At 42.4% G+C, this 24,560-nt stretch overlaps 1 protein-coding gene across 2 annotated transcripts in view; it reads left to right on the plus strand.

Moving 5' to 3' along the window:
* The first annotated feature begins 774 nt into the window (after positions 1-774).
* LOC120997714 (coagulation factor VII-like) overlaps positions 775-24,560 on the plus strand; it is a 100,946-nt gene continuing 77,160 nt past the window's right edge. Inside the window, exons 1-3 of one of the 2 annotated variants that reach the window (XM_040427951.1) lie at positions 775-872; positions 9,184-9,253; positions 22,663-22,817. In XM_040427951.1, coding sequence (XP_040283885.1) covers positions 9,199-9,253; positions 22,663-22,817 — 210 coding nt within the window. In that variant the 5' untranslated portion in view covers positions 775-872; positions 9,184-9,198. Of the gene's footprint in view, positions 873-9,098; positions 9,254-22,662; positions 22,818-24,560 lie in introns of both variants that reach the window. The other variant, XM_040427952.1, reaches the window with a different exon arrangement.

Below are 24,560 nucleotides of genomic sequence, written 5' to 3' on the forward strand. Positions count from 1 at the left end.
CTAGTCTCTTAGCACATGTGATAGCAATGAGAAAAATTATCTTGTAGGACAATCAACTGAGATCTATATCAGATATAGGTTCGAAGGGAGAGATCGTAAGTCTGTTCAGGACCAATGACCAATCCCAGATGGGTACAGGTGGTCTAACGGATGGTCTCAACTTTTTTAGGGCTTTAAAAAATCTTGCTATCAATGCATCTCCTGCATATAGGCCATCTGTCAAAGCATTCATTGCAGTCATGTGGGCCCTCAAAGTATTAGGTGTTAATGCCTTTTGGTGTCCTTCTTGCAAGAATTGCAGAATAGAATTGACAGATATTTGTAATTCTTTTTCTTGTAACCACAATGAAAATTTCTTCCATAACTTGTTGTAATTAGTCTTATATAATATAATTTTCTGAGATCCTTACTTTTGGATTTTCATTAGCTATAAGCCATGATAATCAACATTAAAGAAATAAATGCTTGAAATGAATCACTATGTGTGTAATGAATCTATACAATGTCAGTTCCACTTTTTAAGTTAAATTACTGAAATATATTAACTTTTCAATGATATTCTAATTTATTGACATGGACCAGTACAATGACACTACAGTACAGTACAGTATATCATTTAGATATTGTAAAGTTCCATTAATTTTACCACCAGTTACTGATATTTATCACATTTCTGGCTTCACAACTTCCTCCCCCTTACTGACAAATTGCAGAAAGCTATTATGCTGTTTGTTTGATGTGCTCCCTGCCAATATTTGTTTGGGATGATGATTAACTACATGATCTCTATGGACCTCAAAGTTATATCTGATATACAGACGCCACGGAGCCTACCTCAAGACCATCCATAGTGTTTTTACACTCCCACCAAGGTATGTACCACCATAGAGCAAATATAGAGATACATATTATTGTCATAACCCTAGAAAGGACTACAAAAAGACCAACACTTTGCTGATTGTTTAGTGAAATACTGAAGGCAATGTGATCTTTATTTTGTAGGCCATTTCATTGAGCTGGGTTGAGATATATTACATTGTAATATCAGAGGCATTTCACTGGTTTCTTGAATCATTTTGGGCCCATGTAATATGTTTTATGTCAACCAAACAAAAGAGTGTCTACCTTAAAAACAGAAGTGGTAAACATTTCACAATTAACTTTTTGCATGGTGTAATATATACCATGACAACATTGCACAATAATCTCACTTAAAATGATAATTTAAGTGATTTTTAAATAAATGTATGACTGAAACAATTTAGTATTCATTTGTGTTTGTGCTATTTTTCACCTGTTTTACCTTCTTGAACTGGTCTACGAATCATCAATAGATAATGACAAGAAGAATAAATACTACCAATAAATATTACTTTAGAAAGGTTGTCCAGGATTTTACTATTGATGGCCTATCCTCAACCCCCCGCCGATCAGTTGTTTCACTTTTCTATTAACCCCCCCCCCCCCCCCCCCCCACCATTCCCTGCTGTCATGTTTTAAAGATTCACTGAAATATATTGTCAGCTTAGAGTGCTGACAGCGGGGGAATGGGGGCTGTAGGAAATAAAAAAGTTATAGGTTTTGAAATATGGCGATACAAAACAAGTATTTTTATTGTACAAAAGTAGTAAAAAAAAGTAGTAAAAAACAACTATATGTATTTGGTATTACTGTCATCATACTGACCAGAAAGTAAAATTATTGTTATTTATGCCACAAAGTGACTGTCACATAATTTACAACATAAAAAGGCAATGGTGGTATTGCTGTTTTTTTCCATTTTCTATTCCACCACAGAAAGAGCTAATAAAAGTTCATCAATGATTTTGTGTACACCAAAATTGTGCCATTAAAAACTACTGCAAAAACCAAACCCTCCACAGCCACATCAACGGAAAATGTAAAAAGTTATAGCTCTTGGCATGTGACGATTTAAAAAAAAATTAAATTTAAAAAAATTGCTTAATCCCTTAGGCCCAAAATGCATTCCAGGGTGAAGGGATTGATAAGCCTTTATCACTTTGTTTGTACCTATGTCACAATTCTTGCACTGCACCAGTAGTTGGATTGTGTGTTAGTCATATGAGTATGTGTATGCAGGTTAATTATTTGGCTTTCCACTAGCAATATTGGGGTCCTAGTATGAAAAAGATGTAATATGTTATTGAGATAAAATATTACACCAGATGATTACAGTCTAATATAAAGTTAATATTAATTCCTATGAGAACCTAATCTGATTGGTTTGCATGGGGATGCTGAAGCAAATTACAGAGCATGGGTTTGTACAGTTTACGTTAGTGGTGAAAGTTTTGTCCATTTTTCTTAATCCTCAAGGTGGTCATAATTTCAGAGAATAAGTATATTATAAAAAAAAGAGCAAGGATGGGACTATTCTCTTGTCGCAGAATTAAGAAGGTGTCATGCAGTTTACACTGGCCACTAGACTTCCTGTTCTGTGAGAGCAGACTCTGGGTGATAGGCACAATGGACAGGAGCTGACACTGATTTCTATGACAGCATTTTCTAGGCATGCTCTGCGACCTGTGCAGAGGTGTGGAGGGAGTACATAAGCTTTGATATTGCCTATTGTGAATGATGGATGCTGTGTTATCTATGCAGATATGATATGTCATTGTATGCCTGTGATGATAATGAGATAGCTATCTAAATGTTACCTCTGCAGAACAGGAAGTCATGACTTATTATTAGGCCTAGTGGCCAGTGCAAAAATTGCATGAATATATCAAGTTTTAAAATATCGATAGAGAAATCGAAAATTAATTTAAAAAAAGGTCACCAAAAATTCAAAAAAATATATAAAACTTAAAAATTTGATTTAAACAATAAGTCATTTTCTGATGAAACATTCCCTTTAAGAACCCAGTGGGAATTTATAACATGACTGTTGTCTTATTTAATATCCCCGATTCATCTTTAACTTCTAAAAGGGGTTGTGTACCTTTGGGAGGGGGTGGGGGGGTGGGACCTGTGAATACAAGCATACTTACCTGCTTCCAGAAGCTGGCTCCCTGCTCCTTCTCTACCTGGCCTCAGCTGCTTTGCTGCATTCTGGGGATGTAAGTTTCCATTTTGACTCTAATGCAGCCAATCGCTGGCCACAGTGGTGACCTTGCGTCATGTGACCATTTGGCATGAGGCAAGGGGAACAGGTTACCACTGCATCCAGCAATTGGTTGCAGATGTCAAAACTGAATTTTACTTTCTTTTTTCTTTTATAAATACAATTATGTAATACCTGATATCTCATTAGAAAAGAAAGAGACATAAGGAAAAGAAGTTGAACAGTGAAGAAAGATTAGGAGGGGGTAGGGAAAGACAAAGGTTGAAGAGGAGGGTAGGGGGAGGTGGGTTTGGGGTGTTTGGAGCGAGCAGATTCAAAAGCTCCAATATCGGGGAGATATGAGAAAGAGGCTACCACTGAAGTTATGACTCATTACTTCCACTAGCTAGTGTTAGTGAGCATCCCCGAAATCTTGCCCAGGGGTCCCATACATCAGTAAAATTTTGTGGGATATGGGATTTCCAATGAGCTAGTTGCTGGAATCTATAAATCTGGTCTCCTTTTGTTTTCCAGTGGTAGATCGGAGGCGATTCCGGTTGTTTCTAATAGCTAGCTACTATGACTCTATCTGCTGCTATTAGTGGGTGCAGTAGTTTTTTAACAGAACATGTAAAATTGCATTCCTCAAGTAGATTCAATAGGCATATCTTCAGAGATACTGGTACCTGTGTCCTAACAATTTGCGGCAGTATTGCGCAGATCTCAGCCCAAAAACCTTTGATTATAGAACATTCCCACCATATATGTAGATATGTTCCCCTTTCCTTCCCACATTTCCAGCAGTTGGGGTCTACTTCAGGGAAGATATTTGTCAGCTTGACTGGCGTATAGTGCCACCTCGTGAGGATCTTATAATAGTTTTCCTGGAGTTTAACACATCTAAATATTTTGTGGGAGGCTGAATCAGAAACTTTACTTCTGTTTCTGTGAACTACCCTTGAAGATCTATTTCCCATTTAATGAGAAACCAACAATCTGCAGGAGAGTGGTAAGGTAACAATTGCATGTATAAAGAGGATATCTTTTTCTTAGGTTCAACCTTCTGAAGGGCCATTTTCTCAAAGGAGGTTAGGCGGGGTGGAATTGGAAGGTTTCCAGAGTGGAATTTGACATATGCTACAAGATGTGCCTTGTGGAAAGAGGACAAGTCTTTTATTTTGGGTATCTGTTTCAGGTGGTCCATTATTGGAAGTGTGTCTGTATCACAAAGATCCAGTAGGGGCATATGGAGGGAGTTTGTCCCTTTTGGGTAATGTGTCTCTGAAAGAGGGGGGTGCATCTGGTATAGTGTCTGTGAGATTTGTGTGAATGTTAACTTGTGACTCATTAGAGTTTGTTTAAGACCTTCTTTGTGCCAGAGTGTCAGAGTATGTTTGGTCATCTCATGTATCAGACGGCAGTTCAGTTCAGTATGTGTGGTAGGATGCTCATTGCTTCCTCTGCCTGTACATCTAGCCTGTTTTCTGATCCACGGAGCCAGTCAAGATATCGAGTACCCTGTATGGCCCTGTAATAGGCCTTAAAATCTGCTAGTCCAAAACCCCCATTTTTTGTGTGTTGTGTTGGGTGTTTATGAGCTACTGTAGTCAAGGCCTCCATTTACTCCACAAAAAGGGAGGAGTGTATAGTGCGCAACTTTGTGAAAAACTGAGTGGGTAGTTTAATTGGTAGGGTCTTCAAGTAATAAAATACTTTAGGCAGCACTACTGTTTTAATTAAGGCACTTCGGCCAAACCATGAGACATAGGGTATATCCCAACTCTCAAGTAAGGCACTAATCTGTTTTGGTAGGTCCATGAAGTTAGCTTTGTATAATAAGTGGATATTTGGTGTGATATTAACTCCTAAGAAATCAATCGAACTAGATGCCCATTTAAAACGAGTAGTGCGTTGTAAGTGCACACAAGTTTGAGCTGTGAGGGAGATGTTTAAAATCTGGGATTTTGTTGGATTGATTTTGAAATGTAATAGCTGTCCAAATTGGTCAAAAATAGATATAACTGCAGGGAGGGCTTAAGACTGGGTTGGATATAAACATTAATACATCATCTGCAAAGGCAGAAAGTTGGTGAGTGTATGGTCCCATTTGGACTCCTTGTATTCTAGGGTCTTGACGGAAGGCCTGCAGTACAGTTTCCAATGTCAGGATGAAGAGGAGGGGGGATATTGGGCATCCCTGTCGTATACCATTTCCTATATTAAATCGTGGATTATTGACCTATATTTGTGCACTTGGGGAGCTGTACATAGACTTGATAGCCGACATGAAGTATAAGAAAATCCCAAATTACAAAAGAGTTCTGGTCATAAATAGCCAACTCACCCTATCAAATACCTTCTGCGCTGAGAAGGGCGAATGGGATTGAGTTCAACTTGGCATATTGAATGTGAAAGTGCAGTAAGCTCACAGTGCTCATTTTGCCTTCCCTGCCTGGGGTAAACCTTACTTGTTCAGGGGAAATAAGTTTTGGTAAGAGGGGTTTCAATCTGTTCGCTAAGATATTGGCAAAGAGCTTCAGGTCATTGTTCAGTAAGAATATTGGCCTATAGATTGCATTGTGTAGGGTCTTTTTTTTTTCTTTAGGAATGACAGTGATGTACGCATTAAGCATTTGGGGGGTAAGTGGGTTCCCTGTCAGTGTACTATTGCAGACGTTCAGCAGGTGAGATAGGAGAAGGGACTTAAAAGTTTTGTAATATGGGATGGGTAGTCTGTTCGGCCCCGGGGATTCCATTAAGGCTTTTTCCAGCTCATCATAAGTGAAGGGTTTATTTAATGTTGATTTTGCATTTCCATCCATGGTTGGGAGGTACAGTGTGGACCTCATCTATTTGTACGCTTCTATTATCCTGATCTATGTGTGCAGCGGATGGTCTCAGATTATATAGCTCACTATAAGAGCAGAATTGTTGTGTTATGTGTTTAGTAGTGTGTATGGGCTTGGCGTCAGGCGATTTCAGTAGAGGAATGAAAGATTTTGCTTTCCTTTTTTTTTTATTTGTGACAGTAAAAGCTTTGAGGCTTTATCCCCAGGTGCATAGTATTTAAATTGTGTGGATAAAAATAGCTTAGCAGTCAAGGCATTTAATAGGTTCTTGAGATCTGTTTGTGCTTTAATTAATAATTCCAGACCTTCTGTAGAGGGAAGCGGTTTATGAGACTTTTCTAGTTCCTGAATATGGTGTTGTAGGTCCAGAACCTTCTGTTATCTGTTTGTTGGCGTGTGAACCTAGTGCTATAAGATGGCCTCTTAATACTGATTCATGAGCTTCCTAGAGTGTTACCTGCGATAAATCAGATGTGTCATTTAAATGAAAATAATCTTCAATATGTTTGCCTATCGGTTTCACATAGGTCATGTTACTCAGAAGGGTAGTGTTCAGATGCCAATTTAGACATGGCTTTGGGTAGTTCCTGCAAACTATAGTGAACAAAGACTGGGGCATGGTCAGATAATAATATATTGCCGATATTAGAGGTTTTGCAGAGATGAAGGTGGTGTTGTGGGACAAAGAGTCAATGCGGTAATATGAATTGTGTAAAGTTGGAGTAAAAGGTGTAATCTCTTTCTAGCGGGTGAAAGGATCTCCAAACATCAGCCAAGGAGGTCTCTGTCAGAGTTGTCGTGATTTTAATAATAGCAGTAACTGACAGTGAGGATTTGTGTGTTGAGGTGTCTATTTGTGATTGGAGTGTAGCATTTAAATCACCTCCCAAAACTATACATCCTTTTGCAAAATCTCTGAACAGCGTTAGACTTGTTGACATCCAATCATCCTGGTGTACATTAGGGGCGTAAATGTTTCCAATGGTATAAGTTTGGGATCCAATAACACCCTTGAGAAACAGATATCTCCCATCTGGGTCAATACATTCTGAACGCACCTCAAAAGGAACATTTTTATGGAGTGCTATACTAACTCCACGTGATGCTGAGCTAGGTGAGGTACTATGGTGCCATTTATCATATTGCAAGTGTGAGAGCCTCGAATATGTTTGGCTCGGAAGTGTGTTTCTTGTAATAGAGCTATTCATACCTTATGCTTGCGAAAGTGTCTATAGATCTGGCTCCTTTTTGCTGGTGTGTTCAGTCCCCTGACGTTATATGAACATATAATAGTTTCAGCCATAATCTCTGAAAAGGAAGAGCAGTGCATCAAATACCAGTTTCACCCAGATAACAGGAGTACATTTTCAGTGGGGGGCATCTTTGCCAATGAGGTGTTGAGGCCTGACTGGTGAGGTGGTATTCCTGCAGGGACAGGAGTGGGGGAGGGATGAGAAGGAAAGAGGGGGTAGGAAAAAGAAATCAGAAGGTCCCTAGGTGACCTACAGAGAGCAAATTGCAAAACCATGGTTAACATATCAGAACAGCGATAACTAAATTCTGAAAAAGAACACATCATCAGGGAGGAACAACGTTGTGATCTCTGAGGATCACTTTAGAGGGAGCGGAACTTTTCTTCAACTCGGCCATAGGCCACAATCTAGGCCTTTTTAGATAACAGCCTTTAGAACCTAAAAATGAGTAAAATGTTACTAGTATGGTGTGCGTAGAGGTCCAATCACTTCGGATCAGTCGACACCGGGCTGGTTCAATCTTCTTGGAGTCAGCTTCCTTGGAGTATTCTTCCCTTGTAGGCATCTAGATGAAGTAACTGGGGTCCAAGGGACAATCTGAGGCAAGGTTGGCAGAGGAGTGAAGTCTTGTGCCACGTTCCAATCAGGGATGTCCAGTGCCTCTATGCCTAGAAAATCATAGATCTGTTTGTAGGTCAGCATTAGCTCTGATAACAATCTTTCTGTTGGGTGTGTTGATTAAAAACCCAAATGGATAAAGCCATCTGTAGGTGATCTTCCTGCTTCTCAATACATCTAGTAAGGGGCACAGGTGGTTTCTTTTTCGCAGGGTCATAGGAGACAAGTCCTGGTAGATGGAAATAGCTGACCTTTCAAGTTCCAGAGAGGGGGTCATTCTTGCAAACGGCTAAGATCTGCTCCTTGGCACGGTAGCTGACCATCCTGCATATGACGTCACGAGGTGCTTCATGAGATTTAGGGCGGAGGGGTCTCAGAGCCCTGTATGCTCGGTTCATGATCAAATCTCCAGCATCTTGCCCCAAGAGAGTAGTGAAATGGGGGGGGGGGGAGGGCTGGCGCGAGTGCTTCTGGGGAGATCGACTCAGGCACACCTTTAAACCTTACGTTATTGCGGCGCCACCAGTTGTTTTGATCCTCCATTAAAGAGAAAAGGTAATTCACATGTGCTTGGCAGCTGTCTAGGTTTCGGGTAACAGCAGTGTTAAATTCTACTCCTGCGGCCTGTGAGGTCTCGAGCGCTTCAACTCTGGCATTAATGAGGCGCAGGTCTTGTTTAATGTACTTGAGCTCGTGGAGCACAGGTTTAAGAGAGCTAGTCAGCAGGGTTTTAAAGTAGGATTTAGATATAACCTGATCCTCGCCGCTTCGTAGATCCTCCTGCTCACTGTCAGCTTCTGCGTCGGTGCCATCGTCTGCGAGTGCAGCCGAGGCATGTTGTTTCGCCGGTGCCATCTTTCTGGTTTGGTGTGGCATAGTTGCAGGAGTCTTGCGCATAAATCTCTTGATTTCTCCCTGAGCCAAAGCTACTTTACCAGGTCCCTGGGTGTCTCTGGACCGCTCTTTTGTGGTTTTGCCCATGTTTGACGGGGTTCTTGTAGCTAATATTAGCCTAGATTGTTTAGGCCAGCAGCGGAGCTCAGCAGCGTGCGTGCATCCGGCTCTGCTAAGAAACCGCCGGAATTTTACTTTCTTAGAGGACAGCGAAGCAGCCAAGGCCGGGGAGAGAAGATGCAGGGAGCCAGCGCAGGGAAGCAGGTAAGATTATGCTTCCCTTCACAGGTCGCCCAATTGGGGAATTTGCCAAAAAAAAATAAAAAAAAGGTGCCCAATCCCTTTAAACCCTTCTTACTACTCCACTGACCCTTTAATATGTAAATAACATTTATTAAATGCAGTATGTTTTTTTTATAGACTGCAAAATCAAAAAGACATAAGATTGTTCATTGGAAAAAAAAGCAGTGGGTGCAGTACTGATGTGGTGTATTGCTTTCCACAGTCTAGACACGTCAACATGATGAGAAATTTTCTGTTCTTCTTGCTGCTATCTACCTCCTCCTATCAATCAGGTACAGTAAATTGAAATATTACATAAATATATGATTTTCAGTATATACATATACCTTTATAGCATACACTACAGCTTTGTATGTTTTAAAACCTTTGTATCTGTCCACCACCTGGAACTACAGGGAATTTTTTTTTACCACATGGACCCCTTCTTTATTCCCTCTGGCTTACTAAATGCCAGCAAAAATATATATAAAAAAAGAGTTAACAGATGGTCCCTTGAGTGTAACAGAAAGGGGCGCCAAAAGAGTGGCACACAAGCATAATATTTTATAATGTATATTAAGCGGAAAGATAGTAAATTCTCCTTAGTCCCATCAATCAAGGTAAATAGAAGAAGGAAGAAGAGGCAGCTCTCACCGAAGACATCACTCCCCAATAACATAGGAGTGGAACCAAAGTAAAGGGCTATAAAACAAAAACGTATGGTGTGGCGCCAGATCTACTCATATGAAGTGCATAAAACGTAAAAGTAGTATGTGATACCTGATAACAAGTACCATACACAGGTTATATGAAATAAAATATACGTGGTACTCCAGACACTTTCAGGTCTACTTCTCCCCCGCCAAGGTCACTTGTAGATATTTAGTACAGATGGTATCCCCAAGGAATGTAACAGGGCTCTCTTCTCATCCAGTACTCATTATTAAATAGGTCGACGTGTTTCAGGGAGTTCCAAGAGCCTCTTCGTTAGGAGCATAAAACAAATATAACAAAAATGGGCTACACTTACCTATATATAGTGGGATATGAAGTAGATCAATTGCTGCAATTTTCTGGTTGGATATATATAAGTAAGTATATATATATATATATATATATACACACTGCTCAAAAAAAATAAAGGGAACACAAAAATAACACATCCTAGATCTGAATTAATTAAATATTCTTCTGAAATACTTTGTTCTTTACATAGTTAAATGTGCTGACAACAAAATCACACAAAAATAAAAAAATGGAAATAAAATTTTTCAACCCATGGAGGTCTGGATTTGGAGTCACACTCAAAATTAAAGTGGAAAAACACACTACAGGCTGATCCAACTTTGATGTAATGTCCTTAAAACAAGACAAAATGAGGCTCAGTAGTGTGTGTGGCCTCCACGTGCCTGTATGACCTCCCTACAACGCCTGTGCATGCTCCTGATGAGGTGGCGGACGGTCTCCTGAGGGATCTCCTCCCAGACCTGGACTAAAGCATCTGCCAACTCCTGGACAGTCTGTGGTGCAACGTGACGTTGGTGGATAGAGCGAGACATGATGTCCCAGATGTGCTCAATTGGATTCAGGTCTGGGGAACGGGCAGGCCAGTCCACAGCATCAATGCCTTCGTCTTGCAGGAACTGCTGACACATTCCAGCCACATGAGGTCTAGCATTGTCTTGCATTAGGAGGAACCCAGGGCCAACCGCACCAGCTTTTGGTCTCACAAGGGGTCTGAGGATCTCATCTCGGTACCTAATGGCAGTCAGGCTACCTCTGGCGAGCACATGGAGGGCTGTGCGGCCCTCCAAAGAAATGCCACCCCACACCATTACTGACCCAATGCCAAACCGGACATGCTGGAGGATGTTGCAGGCAGCAGAACGTTCTCCACGGCGTCTCCAGACTCTGTCACGTCTGTCACATGTGCTCAGTTTGAACCTGCTTTCATCTGTGAAGAGCACAGGGCGCCAGTGGCGAATTTGCCAATCTTGGTGTTCTCTGGCAAATGCCAAACGTCCTGCACGGTGTTGGGCTGTAAGCACAACCCCCACCTGTGGACGTCGGGCCCTCATGGAGTCTGTTTCTGACCGTTTGAGCAGACACATGCACATTTGTGGCCTGCTGGAGGTCATTTTGCAGGACTCTGGCAGTGCTCCTCTTGTTCCTCCTTGCACAAAGGCGGAGGTAGCGGTCCTGCTGTTGGGTTGTTGCCCTCCTACGGCCTCCTCCATGTCTCCTGATGTACTGGCCTGTCTCCTGGTAGCGCCTCCATGCTCTGGACACTACGCTGACAGACACAGCAAACCTTCTTGCCACAGCTCGCATTGATGTGCCATCCTGGATAAGCTGCACTACCTGAGCCACTTGTGTGGGTTGTAGACTCCGTCTCATGCTACCACTAGAGTGAAAGCACCGCCAGCATTCAAAAGTGACCAAAACATCAGCCAGGAAGCATAGGAACTGAGAAGCGGTCTGTGGTCACCACCTACAGAACCACTCCTTTATTGGGGGTGTCTTGCTAATTTCCTATAATTTCCACCTGTTCCATATCCCATTTGCACAACAGCATGTGAAATTGATTGTAACTCAGTGTTGCTTCCTAAGTGGACAGTTTGATTTCACAGAAGTGTGATTGACTTGGAGTTACATTGTGTTGTTTAAGTGTTCCCTTTATTTTTTTGAGCAGTGTATATATACTAGCAGAAGGACCCGGCTTCGCACGGGTATATTTCATCAATTTCATTTAATGTTTGTGTGTGTCGTTAAAAGATATTCCCCATAACAGTGACCTCTACAGCACCCAGCCGCTTTAACAGTGAACTCCACAGTGCCCTACCCCTTAACAGTGACGCCCCCACAGTGCCCCGCCACTTTAAAATAGGACCTCCACAGCAGCCCATTCCCTTAACTTTGACCTTCATAGCAGCCCATCCCTTTTAGCAGTGAGTTTCACAGCACCCTACTCCTTTGACAGTCACCTCCTCACGGGCCCGCCCCCTTAACAGTGACCCCCACAGTACCCAGCTGCCTTAACAGTAACCTCACAGTACCCTGATAACGTAACTGTGACCTCCACAGCAGTTGCCCCTTTAATAGTGGTCCCTGCCCTTTAACAGTGACCTCCACAGTGTCCGCCACTTTAACTGTAACCTACACAGTGCCCTGCCCCTTTAACAGCAACATCCACAGTGCCCGCCCCTTTAACAATGACCTCCACAGTGCCCGCCTCTTTAACAGTGACCTCCACAGCGCCTGTCCCTTTAACAAGGACCTCCACAGTGCCCACCCCTTTAACAGTGACCTCCACAGAGCCCGCCTTTTTAACAGTGACCTCCACAATGCCTGCTCCTTTAACAGTGACCTCTACAGTTCCGGCCTCTTTAACAGTGACCTCCACAGTGCCCTGCCCCTTTAATGCTAGGGCTACACGACAACATGTGTCGCACGACATTTTGTCTCAATAATTTTTATAATGATAGGCTATGGTGTCGCACTGTGACATGCAGGAAGAAAAAAGGGTCAGGAGCAGCACAACATGCGGCTTGTGTAGAGCAATGATGGAGATCATGCAGCAGCTGGGCAAGAGATCACAGATCCAATGCGATCCACAGGAATGTAGAAAAAATAGAAGGCCACAGCAGCATGTCCAGCAATTCTTCTTTATTGGTCGATAACTTCACAGCATAGCATAAAAACAATACAGGTGAACATGTTATATCAACAGACATTGATTTGAATCAGCTGACTAGTGTGGTTTAGTAGCATTGTGATTTGATGTTATATAGGTGTGTCATATTGCTGTCGATTGGATTACCATGATTGTGGGAGGTACCAGTATTTTAGATTTATATGCTGGTTCTTTTAGTTGTAACATATGCTAGTTGACAAAGGCTACTTTTAGCCGAAACGTTGCCATTGTTTTTATGCTATGCTGTGAAGTTATCGACCAATAAAGAAGAATTGCTGGACATGCTGCTGTGGCCTTCTATTTTTTCTACAGCACTGTGACATGCATCATGCTGCGACTGCGACACAACAGTCGCAAAAAATCCATCCAAGATGGATGCATGTAGCAGTGTAGTTGTGCTCTATGTGTCGTGCGACTTATTGTCGTTGTGTAGCCCTATCCTAAAGCTGACCTACAGCAGTGAAGAAAAATGGCTGGGTTGTTATGGAAACCTGGAGTAAAACTGTGTGTATGTGGAGCTTCTATTGACTGATAAGGGTCATGTGACCGTGTGTATGACAGTTGGGATATGAAGATGTGTGATACTGTCTACTGAGCTGTGTATCTAATCCTATCCTGTGTGATACTGTCTTCTGAGCTGTGTATCTAATCCTATCCTGTGTGATACTGTCTGCTGAGCTGTGTATCTAATCCTATCCTGTGTGATACTGTCTGTTGAGCTGTGTATCTAATATTATGTTGTGTGATACTGTCTGCTGAGCTGTGTATCTAATCCTATCCTGTGTGATACTGTCTGCAGAGCTGTGTATCTAATCCTATCCTGTGTGATACTGTCTGCTGAGCTGTGTATCTAATCCTATCCTGTGTGATACTGTCTGTTGAGCTGTGTATCTAATCCTATCATGTGTGATTTTGTCTGCTGTGTATCTAAGTCTATTGTGTGATACTGTCTGCTGAGCTGTTCATGTCGTCGTGTAGCTCTAGCCTAAAGCTGACTTACAGCAGTGAATAAAAATGGCTGGGTTGTTATGGAAACCTGGAGTAAAACTGTGTGTATGTGTAGACTAAGAGCCTACAAGCTTCTATTGGCTTATAAGGGACATGTGACCATGTGCATGGCAGTTGGGGGCTTGTATTGGCTAATGCAGGTAATTTTTGGGGAATATCTCAGGAACGGTACGTCCTAGAGAGCTGAGTCAAAAACCTTCCCGGACACCTGATGTACCTGTGTGCCAAATTTGGTGAAGATCGGTCCAGTCGTTTGGTCGTGCATAAAGAACAGACAGACAAACAGACAGAAACTCATTTTTATATATATAAGAGATATATACAGTACAGACCAAAAGTTTGGACACACCTTCTCATTCAAAGAGTTTTCTTTATTTTCATGACTATGAAAATTGTAGATTCACACCGAAGGCATCAAAACTATGAATTAACACATGTGGAATTATATACATAACAAACAAGTGTGAAACATCTGAAAATATGTCATATTCTAGGTTCTTCAAAGTAGCCACCTTTTGCTTTGATTACTGCTTTGCACACTCTTGGCATTCTCTTGATGAGCTTCAAGAGGTAGTCCCCTGAAATGGTTTTCACTTCACAGGTGTGCCCTGTCAGGTTTAATAAGTGGTATTTCTTGCCTTATAAATGGGGTTGGGACCATCAGTTGCGTTGAGGAGAAGTCAGGTGGATACACAGCTGATAGTCCTACTGAATAGACTGTTAGAATTTGTATTATGGCAAGAAAAAAGCAGCTAAGTAAAGAAAAACGAGTGGCCATCATTACTTTAAGAAATGAAGGTCAGTCAGTCAGCCGAAAAATTGGGAAAACTTTGAAAGTAAGGGCTATTTGACCATGAAGGAGAGTGATGGGGTGCTGCACCAGATGACCCGGCCTCCACAGTCACCGGACCTGAACCCAATCGAGATGGTTTGGGGTGAGCTGGACCGCAGAGTGAAGGCAAAAGGGCCAACAAGTGCTAAGCATTTCTGGGAACTCCTTCAAGACATTTTGGAAGACCATTTCAGGGGACTACCTCTTGAAGCTCATCAAGAGAATGCCAAGAGTGTGCAAAGCAGTAATCAAAGCAAAAGGTGGCTACTTTGAAGAACCTAGAATATGACATTTTCAGTTGTTTCACACTTGTTTGTTATGTATATAATTCCACATGTGTTAATTCATAGTTTTGATGCCCTCATAGTCATGAAAATAAAGAAAACTCTTTGAATGAGAAGGTGTGTCCAAACTTTTGGTCTGTACTGTATATATAATATAACCTATGTATTCTAATGACTGTACATGTCCTTGTTCCAATATCCTTACTAGTCCTATCCTTAGTAACTCATATATTCTAGGGATTCATTCAGACCTAGCAATGTTAAAGAGTTAAATCGGATGATCCAGTACATTTGCTTTCTACAGTGGCGCTGGTAAGATTGCGGTACCCATTCTATTGGTGTTAGTCGTAGGTGGGTGGGGTCACCATCATGGACTTAGTTTCCATTTTATATTGGAGCGATGCTGATTCAATATTTCCCTCAACGTTTGAGTGGTTCTACCACATTTTATTTCATATACTCTGTGTATGGTTCTTGTGGTCAGGTACTAATTTTATGTTTTATGCACATTTATATGGGGAGATCTAGTGGCTTACTAACTGACCAGAGCAGCAATGCTGAGAGTTGTAGCTAGTTTTTCCTCACCTGGCACAAAGTTTAATTTCGGTGCCGCCCCTTTGGAAATTGAATTCCATTAGCAAATTTCACCCTGCCCTGATCATACACATTAGATGAATGTCATTGGAAACCACCAGTCTTATGTGTATGATAACCTCCTGACAGTCCTCCAGTGGAGGACATGATGGGTATCGAGATTACTTGTATGGCCAAGTTATGAAGTGTGAATGGGAATATTCCTTCCTAATGGATGCAGGGCCGTCTTTAATATTGATTGGACCCTGAGCAAGAATTTACTTGGGCCCCCCTGGATCCCGCCTTCCCACACTCTAGCATGCAATCACGCCCTCCACCACAACACACACAAACAAAAAAAATCCACACACCTCGTAGAGTAGCAAACTTTAATAATGATGAGTGGCCACTAGAGGTGTTCCTTAGCAGTAATGTAAATACTGCCTTTTTTTTCTGAAAAGCCAGTGTTTACATTAAAAAGCTTGCAGAGACATGCTATAGACACCAGAACTACTACGTTTAGCTGTTGTGGTTCTGGTGACACAAATATATAGTATTTTGCAGATTACTTTTTACAATGTGCATTTAGTACTGTACTACTAACCCCTCCATCCACCCCTACATACAGGGTAATACAGCGCCACATACCTCTTACATCCAATGACGTCTCTTTCATTTTTCAGCCATTTCTCGTCTCTGCAGTTTGACAAACAAAATCTTAGTTTACTACTTTTCCATCCTCCTCCCATCTTCTGGACAAATCATCCTACCACCCCCAATACTGTGCCGCTGTGCTCCCCAATACTATATTGCAGAAACAGATAATACACTGCCTGTCCAAAAAAAAAAGTTACCACCTGGATTTAAGCAAATAGTTATGAGCCTCCTATTGGATAATTACTGCATGGGCGATTATCTTTCAGCTGGCAATAAGTTATTTAACCCTAACTGGTGCAATGAGTTGCTTCTCATTTATTAAACAACCATGTCGAAAGACACATCTCGTGGTCGTGGAAAAGATGTTAGTCTGTTTGAGAAGGGTCAAATCATTGGCATGCATCAAGCAGAGAAAACATCTAAGGAGATTGCAGAAACTACTAAAATTGGGTTAAGAACTGTCCAACGCATTATTAAAAGCTGGAAGGATAGTGGGGACCCATCATATTCAAGGAAGAAATGTGGCGGGGAAAAAATCCAGAATGATCATGATCGGCGATCACTTAAATGTTTGGTGAAATCAAATCGAAGAAAAACAACAGTAGAACTCGGTGCTATGTTTAATAGTGAAAGTAAGACCATTTACACACGAAGGGAACTCAAGGGATTGGGACTGAACAGCTGTGTAGCCGTAAGAAAACCACTATTTAGTGAGGCAAACCAGAAAAAAAGGCTTCACTTTGCTAAGGAGCATAAAGATTGGACTCTGGAGCAATGGAAGAAAGCCAAGTGGTCTGATGAGTCCAGATTGACCCTGTTCCAGAGTGATGGGCGCATCAGGGTAAGAAGAGAGCCAGATGAAGTGATGCACCCATCATGCCTAGTGCCTACTGTACAAGCCTGTGGCGCAGTGCTATGATCTGGGGTTGCTGCAGTTGGTCAGGTCTAGGTTCAGCAACAGTATCTGTGCTCCAAGAATGAGGTCAGCTGACTACTTGAACATACTGAATGACCAGGTTATTCCATCAATGGATTTTTTCTTCCCTGATGGCACGGGCATATTCCAAGATTACAATGCCAGGATTCATCGGGCTCAAATTGTGAAAGAGTGGTTCAGGGAGCATGAGACATCATTTTCACACATGGATTAGCCACCACATAGTCCAGACCTTAACCCCATTGAGAATCTTTGGGATGTGCTGGCGAAGGCTTTGCGCAGCAGTCAGACTCTACCATCATCAATGCAATATCTTGGTGAAAAATGAATGCAACACTGGATGGAAATAAATCTTGTGACATTGCAGAAGCTTATCGAAACAATGCACAGCGAATGCTTGCCATAATCAAAGCTAAAGGCTTTTTTTTGGTGGCAACTTTTTTTTGGACAGGCAGTGTAGTAGTACCATGCAGATAGTGCCCTTCAATAATTATTGGCACATAGTGCCCTAAAATAACTGCGCCCAGCAAATGGTGCCCCTGGCACTACCAGTCTAAACATAACGTCCCCCCAAAATAATTGTGGTAAGCTGTTACTGCGCCAAGGTGCCCCCACAAGTCCCACCAATAGGAATAATTCTCTGCTAGAGCACACATGGTAGTAATAGTGATCCTACAGTGCCCCCATCATGTCCCCACTGTGCCCCAGAAGTAATAATGCTCCCATAGTGCCCATACTAGTAATCATGTTCCCCATAGACCACTAGTAGTAATAAAGCCCATCATAATGCCCCCAGTAGTAATAATTATCCTTATAATGTGCCAGTGCAAAAAAGACCCCCTTTTAATGCCCTCAGTTGAGCTAATGTCCCCATAGTGCCCCCATAATGTGCCAGTATAAAATACCCCTATATAGTGTCCCCAGTAGATGTCTCCATAGTGCTCCTCTCCCCCTTATTACTAGTTCCCTCCATAATGTACCAGTAAAAATGCCCCATATATAGTATCACAGTAGATGCCCTGTGTCCCCCATAATTTGCAAGTATAAAATACCCCTTCTTAGTGTCCCCATAGATGAGCCCATAGTACTCCTCTCTCCCCTTCCCCATAGTACCCACCATAATGTGCCCCAGTATAAAATGCCCTTATACAGAGCCCCCCATATAAAATACCCCTTCTTTGTGACCTCAGTAGAAGCCCCCATAGTGTTCCTCTCGCCCCTTCCCCCATATAAAATAACCCTTCTTTGTGGTCTCAGTAGATGTCCCCATAGTGCCACCCAATAATGTGCCAGTAAAAAGTGCCACCAATAATGTGCCAGTAAGTAGAGCCCCCATAGATGCCCCCACAGTGCCCCCCAATAATGTGCCAGTAACAAGTGCCCCCATAGATGCCCCCCAATCATGTGCCAGTAACAAGTGCCCCCATAGATGCCCCCCAAAGATGTGCCAGTAACAAGTGCCCCCATAGATGCCCCTCAATAATGTGCCAGTAACAAGTACCTCCATAGATGCCCCCCAATCATGTGCCAATAACAAGTGCCCCCATAGATACCCTCAATCATGTGCCAGTAACAAGTGCCCCCATAGATGCCCCCCAATCATGTGCCAGTAACCGGAGCCCCCATAGATGCCTCCCAATCATGTACCAGTACCAAATGTCCCCATTGATGCCACCCAATTATGTGCCTGTAAGTAGTACCATATAAAAAAATAAACACTTAGGCCCCTTTCACACGGGAGAGTTTTCCGCGCGGGTGAAATGCGTGAGGTGAACGCATTGCACCAGCACTGAATCCGGACCCATTCATTTCTATGGGGCTGTGCACATGAACAATGATTTTCACCCATCACTTGTGCGTTACGTGAAAATCGCAGCATGCTCTATATTGTACGTTTTTCACGCAACGCAGGCCCCAAAGAAGTGAATGGGGCTGAGTGAAAATCGCAAGCATCCGCAAGCAAGTGCGGATGCGGCGCGATTTTCACACATGGTTGCTAGGATGAAAGTCTATTCACAGTATTATTTTCCCTTATAACATGGTTATAAGGGAAAATAATAGCATTCTTTAATACAGAATGCTTAGTAACTCACCTCCTCCATTTGATTGTGTAGCTGCCGGTCTCCTGTTCTTTCTTAGGTCCTGTCAAAGGACCTGTGGTGACATCACTGTGCTCATCACATGATACATCACATGATCCATCACCATGGTGATGGACCATGTGATGAGCTCAATCGACCTTCTACTAAGCATTCTGTATTAAAGAATGCTATAATTTTCCCTTATAACCATGTTATAAGGGAAAATAATAAAATTTACAGAATACTGAACCCAAACCCGAACTTCTGTGAAGAAGTCCAGGTTTGGGTCTGGGTACCAAACATGCCGATTTTTCTCACGCGCGTGCAAAACGCATAAAAACGCTTTGCACTCTCGGGGGAAAATCGCACATGTTTCCGCAACGCACCCGCATCTTTTCCCGCAACTCCCATATGAACCCAGCCTTACTGTATACTTAACTCCATCAGGCTGGCAGCGATGCGATGCAGGCCTCTTTTGGCCTGTGTCCCACACTGTATGGCTCAGGCGGTGTGATGATGTCATTGTGCCTCCTGCACCGGCTTCTGATAGGCTGCAGGCACTAGGCCTGCAGCCTATCAGAGGAACGGGGAAGGGAGATGCCTCTCCCTCCCCTGCCCTGCCGCAGCAAATCTATTTGTATCGCTGTCCTGAGGACGGCGATACAGATGACTTCATCTCCCTGTGCCCTGCCGCCGCCCCCCACTTGTCACCAGGGCCGCGCCGCCTGGGGCCATCGCCTCACTTTGCCTACTTGGCGGTGCGGCCCTGCTAGCGCCCCCTGGAATTTTGCGCCCGGGGCAACGCCCCCCCCATGCTACACCACTGGCCAGCAGGGCTCAAGAGGCAGCTGCCTTGGGCCCCCCAGGAGCAACTGGGCCCGGGGCAGCTGCCCCTTTTGCCCCGTGTTAAAGACGGCCCTGAATGGATGGACAGAAGTCACACCTGCTCTTACCAAAAATGAAGTGCGCAAAATTATCTTTAGGGCTCATGCACATCTCTACAGTCAGGTCCATAAATATTGGGACATCGACACAATTCTAACATTTTTGAATCTATACACCACCAAAATGGATTTGAAATGAAACAAAAAAGATGTGCTTTAACTGAAGACTGTAAGCTTTAATTTGAGGGTACATTACATCCAAATCAGGTGAACAGTGTAGGAATTACAACAGTTTGCATATATGCCTCCCACTTGTTAAGGGACCAAAAGTAATGGGACAGAATAATAATCATAAATCAAACTTTCACTTTTTAATACTTGGTTGCAAATCCTTTGCAGTCAATTACAGCCTGAAGTCTGGAACGCATAGACATCACCAGGTTTCATCCCTGGTGATGCTCTGCCATGCCTCTACTGCAACTGTCTTCAGTTCCTGCTTGTTCTTGGGGCATTTTCCCTTCAGTTTTGTCTTCAGCAAGTGAAATGCATGCTCAATCAGATTCAGGTCAGGTGATTGACTTGGCCATTGCATAACATTCCACTTCTTTCCCTTAAAAAACTCTTTGGTTGCTTTTGCAGTATTCTTTGGGTCATTGTCCATCTGCACTGTGAAGCGCCGTCCAATAAGTTCTGAAGCATTTGGCTAAATATGAGCAGATAATATTGCCCGAAACACTTCAGAATTCATCCTGCTGTTTTTGTCAGCAGTCATATCATTAATAAATACAAGAGAACCAGTTCCATTGGCAGCCATACATGCCCACGCCATGATACTACCACCACCATGCTTCACTGATGAGGTGGTATGCTTAGGATCATGAGCAGTTCCTTTCCTTCTCCATACTCTTCTCTTCCCATCACTCTGGTACAAGTTGATCTTGGTCTCATCTGTCCATAGGATGTTGTTCCAGAACTGTGAAGGCTTTTTTAGATGTCGTTTGGCAAACTCTAATCTGGCCTTTCTGTTTTTGAGGCTCACCAATGGTTTACATCTTGTGGTAAAACCTCTGTATTCACTCTGGTGAAGTCTTCTCTTGATTGTTGACTTTGACACACATGCACCTACCTCCTGGAGAGTGTTCTTAATCTGGCCAACTGTTGTGAAGGGTGTTTTCTTCACCAGGGAAAGAATTCTTCGGTCATCCACCACAGTTGTTTTCCGTGGCCTTCCGGGTCTTTGGGTGTTGCTAAGTTCCTTCTTTTTAAGAATGTTCCCAAGATATTTTTTGCTATCTATCTGATGGGTTTGTTTTGTTTTTTCAGCCTAATGATGGCTTGCTTCACTGATGGTGACAGCTTTTTGGATCTCATCTTGAGAGTTGACAGCAACAGATTCCAAATGCAAATAGCACACCTTGAAATGAACTCTGGACCTTTTATCTGCTCATTGTAATTGGGATAATAAGGGAATAACACACACCTGGCCATGGAACAGCTGATAAGCCAATTGTCCCATTACTTTTGCTTCCTTAACAAGTGGGAGGCACATATACAAAATGTTGTAATTCTTACACAGTTCACCTGATTTGGATGTAAATACCCTCAAATTAAAGCTGACAGTCTTCAGTTAAAGCACATCTTGTTTGTTTCATTTCAAATCCATTGTGGTGTATAGGGCCAAAAATGTTAGAATTGTGTCGATGTCCCAATATTTATGGACCTGACTGTATATTATGTAATTGTTTTGCACATATATAGTTGTAATAGAGCTACTATAGAGGGCCATAGGGCTTTTACTGTACCACCCTATGTTTCTGTTTTCAGAGTGAGGCATATGAAAGTTGTGACATAGTCCATCAACACCATATTCATGGAGCTAATCTAAGGGTCAACATATTGGATATGCAGGGGAGGATTTGTGGGGCCTCAAGCAAAGTTATGTCTGGGAGCCCTGCTGCACTACTAAGTCCCACTCTTAGCTAAGCAGTGCAGCCTGGGCACTTTTACTGCTACTCCATTCCCTCCTCAGTATGTCTGATCATCTTGTGTTGTTTTTTTTCAGCCAAACTTGTGTGGCAAATTAGGTTTCTGCAACCAGATTATCCCCTATTGAATGACCATAGGTCTGATCCTCATATAGATGTGCACTTATAGAAGCAAATCCAAAGTCAAACTACAGCTAAAATCTGAGTGTCAGCCTTAGCTTTCTGCTCCAGAAATACAAAGCAGCTTTTAGATGTGTGAACATACCCTTATTCCTCCCTAGAAACATTGTTTGTATGAGAGAATATTTCTTTATATATGTGACCCAAAGAAACCTATACCATTTTGTAAAAGATCTGCCTGTTTATGCACATGTTATCTAACATCACTTTAATTATAGTGTATGTTAAATTATATTCTCATTACCTCGGTAATAAGGATATCCTGGCCATGGTCACGGTTTGGGGGGAAAATCATCCTTACCAACAATAATACAATACAGCTCAGAATTCTTTGAAATATTAAATTTCATGTTCTCAAAACAGGACTGAATGGTTTTTGTTTGGGGCAAAGAAACTGTCCAATGTGTTCATACGCCCAGTGGCTAGATTGCATTAATTCAATCACATTATTTAATGCCTTTATGGTCTGGAAATCTTCAACTTTGAGTATGCCTGAGGACACAAATATCTGGTCACTTTGCTGATTTCTACATAAATTTCCATCATCAGAAGCATGTCAAAATGAATTCTTGCATTGCTTTCTTTAGTTTTTATTGGAAGAGAGAGAGCTCATCATGTGCTACGGAAAAGAGCTAATCATTTTCTGGAAGAAATACTTCCTGGAAATCTAGAGCGAGAATGCTATGAGGAGACGTGTTCACAAGAGGAGGCAAGAGAAATCTTCAAGTCTCCAGAAAAGACGGTAAGCAGTCTCAGGATCTTGAATACATTGCTGTTTGGTAACCAGTAGAATTCTGAATGTGCATTTGTGTGTGAATGGGTAATTAAACATAATGTAATTAGAAATCGGTAATGAGCTATTTTTAGGCATGGGCAGAATACTACTCAGATTTTTAGTCAGAGAACATCCTTGCATTGAGTACAGTTAAGACTGTGGTGTAACTGGTACTGCATCTGCCTCCCATATAGTAGATCCTGGGTTCAAGACCTGATAGAAACAATCTGTAAAAAAATAAGAGTAATAAAACCTAAATATAAGATGTCAGGATCACTGTGGATTTTAATTGCCAGAGGCTCAATCGCTAGAGCAAATACAGCTGGTGACAAAGGACATCTCTGGTGCGTGTCATGTTGGATGTGGATAGGTGGAAAATTGGTCAAAGGTAATGTTGGATAATATTCTAGGTTAGAGAAAAAGTGTTTGGACAGCCTGAAAGGAAGGGTCCCCTGAAACCCACTTTAGAAAGGACTTGGAATAGGTATTCCCATGACATAGTATCAAACACCTTCTGTATATCTAAGGTCAAGAAGGTCAGTGGGGTGGATGATATATTTGCAATTTGAAAGACGTTCAAAATGTTACCAATGTTGCCGATGGCCTCTTCCCAGGATCCTATTTAATCTGCAAGCCAGGATGGAGGAGAAAAGGTTATTATCCAGATAAGGGTCCATTCACACATCCGCAATTCTGTTCCGCATTTTGCTCAACGGAATTGCGGACCCATTCATTTCTATGGGGCCGCATGATGTGCTGCCCGGATCCGGAAATGCGGACCCGCACTTCGCATTTCCGTTCCCGAAAAAAATAGAACATGTCCTATTCTTGTCCGCAATTGCCGACAAGATTAGGCATAATCTATTATAGTGCCGGCGATGTGCGGTCCGCAAAATGCGGAAGACATATTGCCAGTGTCCGTGTTTTGCGGATACGCGGATACGTGGATCCGCAAAACACACACGGATGTGTGAATGGACCCTTAAGAAGAGAAATTGGCCTATAATAAAGGCCACTTTACACTACTCAATTGAGCAGACAAATGTTAGGAAAGAAGTGTTGCTTCCTGGCATTTACATACAATGATCTCCTCCACAGTATGGAAGGAATGATTGCTAATGCTGTCACTCATCCCCATATAGAATCATTGTTTGCCAGCAGCAGAGGCTGTTTAGACAGCACGATCTGCTAACTGCAAATGATGATTAAGGTATCCGCACAAATGATCTTATTACACGATGAACAAGCGTTTCGCTTGTTCATCAGGTAAACGGTGTTACCCTTACACATAGCTAACGCGAGCGAGAGCCTATAAACGCTTGTTAGCGATCATCTTCCCAATGATCAGGCAGTGTAAAGGGGCCATTAGTGGGCACCAGTTGATTCCTCTTTTGCTTAGGGATTACTGTGATCATAGCAGATAAGTATTCGGAAAGGGTAGGTTTTACTTGAAACAAATGATTACAATAAAGTACAATGTGGGGGATTAGTTCTGTGTAACAGAGAGCGAACAAGCCATGGGGGCCTGGAGCGTTTCGCCGTACGCTCCTGCAATGCCAGTCTGGTATCTCACGGACTGTGTTCAACGGACGTCTGCATGAGGCTTTAGGGCTCATGCACACAAATTTTTTTTTGTTCTGTGTCTGTTCCATTTTCTTTGCCCATTTGCGGAACCATTCACTTCAATGGGGCTGCAAAAAAAAATACGGA

This window comes from Bufo bufo, chromosome 4, assembly GCF_905171765.1.
Source record: "Bufo bufo chromosome 4, aBufBuf1.1, whole genome shotgun sequence".
NCBI classification, from domain to species: Eukaryota; Metazoa; Chordata; class Amphibia; order Anura; family Bufonidae; genus Bufo; species Bufo bufo.